Source organism: Engraulis encrasicolus, chromosome 16 (genome assembly GCF_034702125.1).
Source record: "Engraulis encrasicolus isolate BLACKSEA-1 chromosome 16, IST_EnEncr_1.0, whole genome shotgun sequence".
NCBI classification, from domain to species: Eukaryota; Metazoa; Chordata; class Actinopteri; order Clupeiformes; family Engraulidae; genus Engraulis; species Engraulis encrasicolus.
This window is the reverse complement of record NC_085872.1, coordinates 5,110,333-5,120,332: the sequence shown is the minus strand read 5'-3', so window position 1 is coordinate 5,120,332 and position 10,000 is coordinate 5,110,333. Positions and strand designations below refer to the sequence as shown.

Below are 10,000 nucleotides of genomic sequence, written 5' to 3'. Positions count from 1 at the left end.
TCACAATTAAAACATGGGAAGGATGTAGTATAAGTATCATCAAACCACTGATCTTAACCCCTTAGCACAGAGCCTATATTTTAACCTTACTGCCATCAAAATTGTAATCGCTATGTCTCAATCTGTCATTAAGGATCTTGGTAATGTCATAGCAGTGTTGTAATGACGTAGTATATTCAGTAAATAGTGAATAGGCTTGCCGGTGACTCCATCTGCACTAAGAGGCTATGGTCATCCAGTTTTTTTTGGGTTAGCCTCTTTGAAGCACTGGCAGGATTGGATGATCTCTCTCCACTCACCCCCAAGGTAGAGTGGTGATTGGTTGGCCTGAGTGGTCTGTCTGTTGAGGGTGCTGATGGTCTTGGGGCTGCCGCCGTCGATGGAGAGGGACAGCATCTGTTCCTGGGCCACCAGCTCCACCACATGGAAACTGCCGTCATTTATAGTCTCCACACTAGAGGGGGGGTCGGGTGGAGAGGGGTGAAGAGGTTTAGAGATTGGGAAAATGAGAACATGTGTATAAATTATAAATATATATTGTTATAATAATGTAAAAGAGCACAACATGACGAGAACATGACCTGACTAAATATGGAGACGTCACTGTTATCACATATGCCCCACACCACAGTGTGTGTGTGTGTGTGTGTGTGTGTGTGTGTGTGTGTGTGTGTGTGTGTGTGTGTGTGTGTGTGTGTGTGTGTGTGTGTGTGTGTGTGCGTGCGTGCGTGTGTGTGTGTGTGCGTGCATGCGTGAGTTCGAGCATGTGTGTGTGTTTGTGCGTGCATTCACCCGTGTGTGTGCGCGCACATGTGTGAATGTGTTTGTGTCCATTATTGATGCTGGCACAGCTACAGTGCAGTAGCAGTATTACAGTACGTGATGGTGGGTCCTGGTGTGTCCTTTGTGTGGGTGTCATGCTGCAGTGGCAAGGGGCTGCAGTACCTGTAGATGGCAGAGGGGGGGTAGGAGCCTGTATCATAGCTCACACGCAGCCTCCCTCGGAACAGCTCCACAGCGATGTGCTCCCCATCTCCTTTATACAGCAGCACGCCGTTATCCTCATCAGTGGCAATCTGAAATAGCACAGCCCGGAGGCAGACGGGTCATGTACAGAGTATTGAATGACTATTGTGTGTATATACATGTGAGAGACATAAAGAGAGTGATATAGAGAGATAGAGAGAAATGAGTGAGTGTGAGTGAGAGAGAGAGAGAGACAGAGAGACAGAGACAGAGACAGAGACAGAGAGAAACACAGAGATAGAGACAGAGAGAAAGAGAAACACAGAGAAAGAGACAGAGAGAAAGAGACGCACAGGAGAGAGAGAGAGAGAGAGAGAGAGAGAGAGAAAGAGAGAGAGAGAGAGAGAGAGAGAGAGAGAGAGAGAGAGAGAGAGAGAGACTTGAGAGAAAGAGAGAGATTTGTGTTTCCATGTTTCCACGTGACAAACCTGTAGAGAGATGTTTGCCTGCTCTGTGATAATGTTGGAGGGAATCTGGAGGAAGGACTCTCTGTCCACAAAGTTGACACTGACAAGCCTCTCGCATCGCAGCCCTTCATAACCCTGGAGACACTGGCATACGGGGTCTGTGCCCATGACAACGCATTGTGCCCCATTGGCACAGTCATGGTTGTCACATGGACTGGTCCTCGGCAACACCATCGGCGGGGAGAACTCGCAGAACAAACCACTGCATAGGCGCAATAGACAAAATTAAAAAGTCACTTTCAGCAACGCCACACTTGTAAAAATGTATTCTACTACTTGTGTGTGTGTGTGTGTGCGTGCGTGCGTGCGTGCGTGCGTCCGTCCGTGCGTGCGTGCGTGTGCGTGTGCGTGTGCGTGTGCGTGCGTGCGTGCGCGAGCGTGCGTGCGTGCGTGCGTACGCGCGTGTGCACACTTGTACACTAACCTGTAACCCTCCGGACACACGCAGGTGTAGCCATTAACGGCATCGATGCACTGGGCTCCGCTTTTACACTTGTTATCCTGGCAGTCATCGAAGTCCACTTCACACTGCTCTCCCACATAGCCAGGGGTGCACTCACACCTATGAGATACAACACACCCACACAGTTCATACCACTGCAGCAGTCCTGGCTTTTTCACTGATTAATTCAGCGCAACACAGTATTTATAGGCATGTAAAAACTAGGCATGTAAAAGTAGCCATGTAAAAACTGAGAGTGGGAAATTAAGACCAGTGACATGTATAATGTAGGAAACTTAAGTGCACCGCTCCCAAAATCACTCCTACTCTGGTTTAGAAGTATGTTTACCATCAGTTCCTGGCCATAACCTTGATAATAAACCCTAGTTTCACACCGTATATTCCCTGCCCACCCGGCTGTAAACACATGACATCAGTATCACGGCCATATTGTGTGTCCAGTTCCATGGCGATGGCAGTCGTGCGTAGTAAAATAATAAGAGGAGCCAATCAGAGGGGGCCTTGGGGACTGAAACCTAGAGTCCCTGTTGATCTCATCTGACATGGCACTCACACCATCAGGGCCCCCAGACACCACCTCTGGGGGCCCCAGCCCTCCTCAATCACACACAGATAAGTTACTCTTTCAACCACAGGCAAAAACAAACAGTGGAGTCGCTTTAGGCCCTGTGAGAAAACAATAAATATGCTAAGTGTTCAACTTCGAGGGAAGTCATAACAAAAACAAAGTTGAAATGTTTTCCATGCAACGCTCGTTCTCACTGGACTACTGTGAGGGAGAGGGTAGGAGAGCTTAAGAAGAGAGGGAGTTAAAAAACATAAAAAACACAGGCTTTCAAAGACTATTGTAAGAGGAAACCAAAAAATGTGTTTGAAGTTCTTCGGGCAAAAAGAGACTATGTGGAATGAGTACACACAATGTGTGTGTGTATGTATGGCTTTGTGTGTGTGTGTGTGTGTGTGTGTGTGTGTGTGTGTGTGTGTGTGTGTGTGTGTGTGTGTGTGTGTGTGTGTGTGTGTGTGTGTGTGTGTGTGTGTGTGTGTGTGTGTGTGTGTGTGTGTGTGTGTGTGTGTGTGTGTGTGTAAATTCATGTGTAGTCCCACTCACTTGAATCCCTGTGGAGTGAGGATGCATTTGGAGTCATGCTGACATGGGTTCAACTCAGGGGCACAGAAATCCAGCTTCTCTTCACAGAGTTCACCTGCAGAGCGCGCGCACACACACACACACACACACACACACACACACACACACACACACACACACACACACACACACACACACACACACACACACACACACACACACACACACACACACACACACACACACACACACACAAAGCCATACATACATACACACACACATACTCACCAGGGGGAAGGGGTAGGGGGATTTTGGTGAGAGAAAAGAGAGAAAAGAGAGAAAAATATCCATGAGAAAGGTGTTCACCTTCCGTACTGATGCAACACAGTCATCATACAATGCACACAGATCCATACACTACTGATCAAGCTTTTCATTCTGAAACCCCTTTCTTCACTCCGTATTACTACCATTTCTAGATCAGCGTTTTACAAACGTTTTTACACAAAAGGACAACACATTTGTACAATCCACTGTGATAGCAAGTCTAAGACCCAAGTGATAACAATGTCTTATTAAAGGCCAAATTAACCATCAGATTTACAAGGCACTTGATTAGACAACAGCAATTCACAGGCCGGGAAAGACCAGATAATGTGTTTTCAAGAAAGCGTTCTCACTTCAGTAAGTTGTGTGCTCGTCTAAATAAAGTGCATGCATTTTGACCTTAATTGTGGACTCGTCTTATGAAGACTGTGCACGTTATGTAGTAATTAGCACCATTTGCAATAACGTTGGTATGTTTTATAAATCGTGGCTACGCTTTAGTAAATTGTGCTCACGGGATATAAAACGTGCGCATGAGCGCACATCAGCGAGAGCACAGTTTTAGTAACTTGAGCCCACGATTTAGGTAAAGGTGCACACGCTCTGTTTACATGAACGTGCGGATTACTCAATTGAAGTCTCTGGGTTTATAGACACCCTCGATTATATTTCTCATCTATGAGCCTTTAGAGGCTCCATACAAATTAATTAACAGCGGCATTTTGACAGCAGAATGACAGGCACGTCAATGACTACAGTAACTTATCAGCCAGGGAAGGCTGATGTAAAAGACTTCACACCCTTGCAAGACTATCTTAGCTGGGTATGTTAGTATGATAATTAGATAGCAAGGCGACATGCTCACACAAACCAAGTACCTTCACAGAGTTTTGGTGGAGTTCTAGGGGTAAAGACTTATAATTACCATATAAAATACATGAATGTGTGCTATATATCTGTTTTTTATCTTGTATGTTTAAAATACGCTGTTGTTTATTGTTGGTGTTGTTGTTGTTGGTTGTTGCTTCATGTCTTCGTGTTCTTTGCATTCTTATGGCATTATACCTTTTCCTTTGTTTTTGGACATGCCGATATGAACTGTACACCTTATTTTCATTTTTGTTTCTCTTTATAGGCAATATATTCTTTGTTTGTTTATTTCTATCTAACTAATTCTAATGCACTAACATGCATCTTTGTTGTGTATCTTGGCGCCTGGAGCGACATATATGCTGTATTCAGGCTCTTGAGATTTGAGGAGTTTTGTTATTAAAATGTGGATATGTTAGAGCTGAATGAACACATTCTTATGAAAAATGGATGTCCTAGCTTTTAAATGCAACTTCATGTTTTTATGTGCTTTGGAGGCTAAGATATTTAGGTTTTTAAAGGCTGAGGGCACCTTCTCCCAAAAAAAGGCTTTGGCATTCAGCAGGTGTTTTTTTGCAGGTGCCTTAGGCAAAAATGGGGTTTTCATCAACGTGAAAATATTCATATGAAATGACAAATACATAATAATCATTGTATAAACACAGGGGAAGAAAGGAATCACCGGAGCACCGGATTGTGAAGTGCAGGAGCGCGGAGGATATCTCTCTTAGCTACTAAATCATTGTATAAACTTCTCTAACCCTTTCCCTGATATTGTCTCGGTGTGTTTTTCTGCTATTTCACTGCTCCACCCATTTCACTTTAAGGCCATTACTTCTGTGCTTTCATGGTCTTGACAATCTGCATATAATCTGAGTATAACAACACCTTACTTTGAACAATTCTTAACCACATAGGTGTTGCTATTGTTCCACTAATTTAATTGCACATATCAGAGAGTAGCAGAGGTAGAAAGAGCAATATTTCACACGGTCGGCAACCATGTGTTAAGGCTGATAATGACAGACGCGTGTGGGATCAATAGGCTGGCTGCTCCTCTATTGATCAGAGACTGTGGGTGTGATTAGCATGGGCCTGAATGTGAATGAATGCTGGCCACGGGCGTCTGAGCTAACAATCGCTCCAGCGTCGCTGGGATGTGAGCATGTGGCAAATGAGCCACTGCGGAGCTCCTGCTGAGAAGCGGGCTCCCATCAGAGGGCAGAACGCAGACGGGTGGCCATATCGCTGCTCTATGCTTGCTACTTTAATGGTTTGCCTCCAGGGAATGTTTGGAGACAGTTAAGAGACAGACATGCTGTAGGTTCTGACTGGCCCACCATTAACAAGACAGGAGGGGTGGGAGTGTAGTAACTACTGTAGCAGCTGTAGCTAACAAACATCTCTGTCAGGTGACTTACCCATGGTGAACATGTTATTCATCCTTTTTTCCCCAATCCACAGTGAGTTGCATTAGAATAGAGACAAACAGACAAGCAGATACAGAGAGCATGCCAGTGTAGGGAATCTGAGGGAAGGAGAAAGAGAGGTGTGGTACCCACACACATACTGTATACACACACTCTAGCAGGCAAGCGGAGAGACAGGGGGATGAGGCCAGGTCAGGGGAACTCCCAAGGGAGGAGGAGGAGGAGCTGTGTGGGATAGCAGGCAGACAATGTGGAGGACTAACCTTTCTCCACCTCATTGTTATTAGCGGCTAGCACAGAGAGAGACAGAGAGGGACAGAGAGACAGAGAGACAGCGTGATTTTAAAAGAAAAATGCAGAAGAAAGAAAGAAAGAAAGAAAGAAAGAAAGAAAGAAAGAAAGAAAGAAAGAAAGAAAGAAAGAAAGAAAGAAAGAAAGAAAGAAAGAAATTGAAAGAAAGAAAGAAAGAAATTGAAAGAAAGACAGGAAATGCATGTGCTAGAGGTTAGCAAAAGCGAAGCATTAGTACATTGACCACATAGCGCTGAAGCAGAAATGAGTTGACAACAAAGCAGGAAATATAACATCCGAGTGTTTGCATGTCTCTTTGCGCTTGTGTCTATTCATGTGCATGTATTACCTGTGTACTCTGGTGGACAAAGGCAAGTGTAGTTGTTGATGCCATCAACACAAGTTGAGTTATTCTCACAGTCATTGTCTTCACAGTCATCAATGTTAATTTCACACGTCTCTCCCTCAAAGCCCTCTGGACAGGCACACCTACAGAACAACAATGTGTGTCATTCAGAAACACGGACATACACATAAACGCACACATCAACTCGTATGCATGCGCACGCACACACCAGCACACAAACATGAGAACTTGCATATACTCAAGCACTTAGCTTCCTGTAGACCACCCCGTGCACGTACACACGCGCATGCACGTACGCACACGCACGAACGCACGAACGAACGCAAGCACACACACTCACACACTGTACTCACACTCAACCGCTGTCACAAAATTAGATGGATACACACACACCACAAAACCCTTTCCAGTCCCAACCACCCACCCCAGCCCTCTCACCTCGCACAGCTCTCTGTTCTACCCACCCCACAATTAGAGGGCTCTCCTCATATTTTAAACATCTTCATTTAGTCGGTTACTCTTTAGTGGCTAATTGACATCCAGGGCCACATCAGCCATGGCTCAGATGAAGTGCTCTCCACACAAGCGCATCTGGGGGACGTCCGCTCTCGTTAGCCGCCCCCGCGTGCCTAATGAGTGATTTACAGGCAAGGCCGAGTGTCATTAATCTGCTTTGGTTGGGGCCTGCTCTTCGCCGACTTGGCTAATGAACTAATGCGGTGAGCTGGAGTGGGGCCTGAGCAGCGATGCTTTGGCTTTAAATCAGGCTGATCAGGGAGGCACAATTCGGGGCAGTCTGGTGATTAGGGCACTCTAATAGGGCCCTGAGCAGAGGACGAGCGGATGCAAAAAAGAAATTTGGTTTTCAAGTCAAGGTGGGTTGGGGGAGATGGCAAGCTGCCATTTAGAGTAGTACAGCATAATATATTATGCATAAACAGGCAGACACAGGCACACACACAGACTGACACAAACACACACGCAAACATGCACGTACACACGCATAAACGCACACACAATGTCATCTCACCAAAAGCTGCTCTCCTCTCCTTCCTTTAGGTTGCAGGTGCCCGCATTTTGACAGGGGTTAGCGATGCAGGCATGAATGGGCGTGTCACAATCTTGGCCCTATCCAGAACACATGAATGCAAGGGGAATATAGGTGTGAGCATAGGAGTGAATATAGCAAGATGTTGATCCAAGAAATTGGGCTGCTTAGAACATCTGTCTGCTGGTAAAAATAGGTAAAAAGGGCATTTGGGCCATTTTTTTTCTGCAAATTTATGGTCATAGAAATCAATAGAATTGAGTTCAAATTGGGCTGAATTTAGTGCTTCAAGCAGGTTATGAGCATTTTTTGGGCAGGAAACCATCCCTCTCATCTGGCAATCCTGAGAGTATCTTTTAGTCTCACCTTGAACCCATAGGGGCAGGTGCAGCGGTAGAAGTCCACTGGGTCATTGTTACATGTGCCATCATTCTTGCAAGGATTGGAGAGGCATGGGTTACACTTTGCCAGGATGTTGACGTCAACTGGGCCTGCAGATAGAAAAACACATGTACATCAGGGACATGACACACCACACATTATTCATATGAGCATGCAGACACAATACATTCACAGGCATGCACAAACACACACACACACACACACACGCACACGCACGCACACACAGACACAGACACAGACACAGACACACACGCACACACAGACACAGACACAGACACAGACGCACACGCACACGCACACGCACACGCACACGCACATACACATACACACACTTGGAAGGAGCTTGGGGCAGGATCATTTCAGGATACTGTTGGGAGAGAGTGGGATCAATTCAAGGAGAAAATTCGGAGGAAAGGTCCGGAACAGTCTGAGGAGCAGAGGGTGGGCATACATGTATCTGACTGGGCTACGACTTGGCTGCCTTACCTGGCACTGGCCAACCACAAGGCCCCGGGATTTCTACAATATGTCAATCAAATTACGTTAAAACCCAAACCAAATCTTGCAATATTTATACATACAGTAACATTTTACAAAGCTGCAAATCATCTAGTACATTAGTCAAATGGAATATAGTCTTGTGGTCCCCATTGTATGCCACACCTTGTTCATGAAGGTACAGTACACTAAGGAGCACATCAAAAAAGCTCAAAATCAGACAGAAAGATATTGTATGTATTGTACGTAACAGACAGGTACTGTACGAGGTGTCAAAAGTAAAAGTACTTAGTAAAATGTAGACCTATATACCTATATTGACTCTGCGCTAGTTGGATCAAGTTTGTGGTGGGTTATTGTTAGGTTTAGTGTTTTTTTCAGTAACAACAACACAATCTAGCTACCTCATTAGGTACAATGGAGTAAATGGTGTAACAGTTATGTAACATCATGTGCTAGTGTTGTACTTACACCATGGATTTTCTTTTACTTTTGACACCTCTGGACACTGTAGATAGATAGATAGATAGATAGATAGATAGATAGATAGATAGATAGATAGATAGATAGATAGATAGATAGATAGATAGATAGATAGATAGATAGATAGATAGATAGACAGATAGATAGATAGACAGATAGATAGACAGACAGAGAGAGATAGCCTAGATAGATAGATACAGACACCCTTGTGTGTTCCCAAACACGTATCATCTGTGTTGGCATGCATTAAACTCATACCTTGGCAGGTAAACTTCTTGGAGGGGGTGGTGAGCAGCAGTTTATCAGTCATGTCTCCTGGGCCAGCGCAGCGGGCAATACCAGGCTCTTTATAGCCCGACTTCACCCAGTCTGACAGCCACTGCATGTTGCAGTCACAGTACAGTGGGTTAGCTCCCAAAGCACTGGGGGGAGGGAGATGATGGAAATTAACATTTAAATGAAACACTCAGGGATTAACATTTAAGCATCGGACATTTCATTAATGGTGATGCTGATGAGATGTATGTGTGTGTGTCTGTGTCAGTGTGTGTGTGTGTGGTACACAGAGACAAGGAAGGCAGAGAGAGAGAGCTAACTTACAGGTGGGAGAGTGAGGCCAGGTCCTTAAATGCTCCCTCTGGGATGACAGCGATATCATTTCCATGCAGTGATCTGAAAAGACGACAAAGACCTAATTTACAAACTAAAGAAACATGCAATATACCTGCAAACAAAACTGGTAGACATAGAGTTAACACACTCAATCTACCCCATCCTCACAAAATGGTACGTGGCCTCTTTCTGCAGATGGGGTCGACGGCTGGCCTATCAACTATTTGCTCATTTTGACTACATCATAACACAATCGCTATGACAGTACAGAGAGACAGATTAAGACATATAATAGTCATTACAATTTTTGGTGACAGTAAGATTATAACATAGGCTCTGTGCTAAGGGGTTACGTAAAAATGTACTTACAAGAGACGGAGTGATCTGAGTCCGTCAAATGCTTTAGCTGGAATGCACCGTAGTCTGTTATAGCTAAGGATACTGAGATGAGATAAAAGAAAAGGGTTAACTCATACACACATACACAGAAACACATATCTAATAGGCATCGATAACAACTTCACACAATGCTATCAAGACACCAGGCCAGAACTACGTAGACAAAGGCCAAACATAATATTAGCTTCTAAAACAAACAGAAAACATTCCCCTCAGTTCATCATGCCAAT

General features: G+C 44.7%; 1 protein-coding gene across 3 annotated transcripts in view; it reads right to left on the bottom strand.

Moving 5' to 3' along the window:
- The window catches only part of slit2 (slit homolog 2 (Drosophila)), a 119,449-nt gene that overhangs the window by 3,079 nt on the left and 106,370 nt on the right, over nucleotides 1-10,000 (bottom strand). For all 3 annotated transcript variants that reach the window (XM_063218366.1, XM_063218368.1, XM_063218369.1), the window contains 11 exons: nucleotides 9,741-9,812; nucleotides 9,360-9,431; nucleotides 9,018-9,181; nucleotides 7,743-7,867; nucleotides 7,359-7,456; nucleotides 6,311-6,450; nucleotides 3,065-3,158; nucleotides 1,918-2,055; nucleotides 1,455-1,695; nucleotides 946-1,076; nucleotides 300-454 (listed from right to left, as the gene is read on the bottom strand). In XM_063218366.1, coding sequence (XP_063074436.1) covers nucleotides 300-454; nucleotides 946-1,076; nucleotides 1,455-1,695; nucleotides 1,918-2,055; nucleotides 3,065-3,158; nucleotides 6,311-6,450; nucleotides 7,359-7,456; nucleotides 7,743-7,867; nucleotides 9,018-9,181; nucleotides 9,360-9,431; nucleotides 9,741-9,812 — 1,430 coding nt within the window. The remainder of the gene's footprint in view (nucleotides 1-299; nucleotides 455-945; nucleotides 1,077-1,454; nucleotides 1,696-1,917; nucleotides 2,056-3,064; nucleotides 3,159-6,310; nucleotides 6,451-7,358; nucleotides 7,457-7,742; nucleotides 7,868-9,017; nucleotides 9,182-9,359; nucleotides 9,432-9,740; nucleotides 9,813-10,000) is intronic.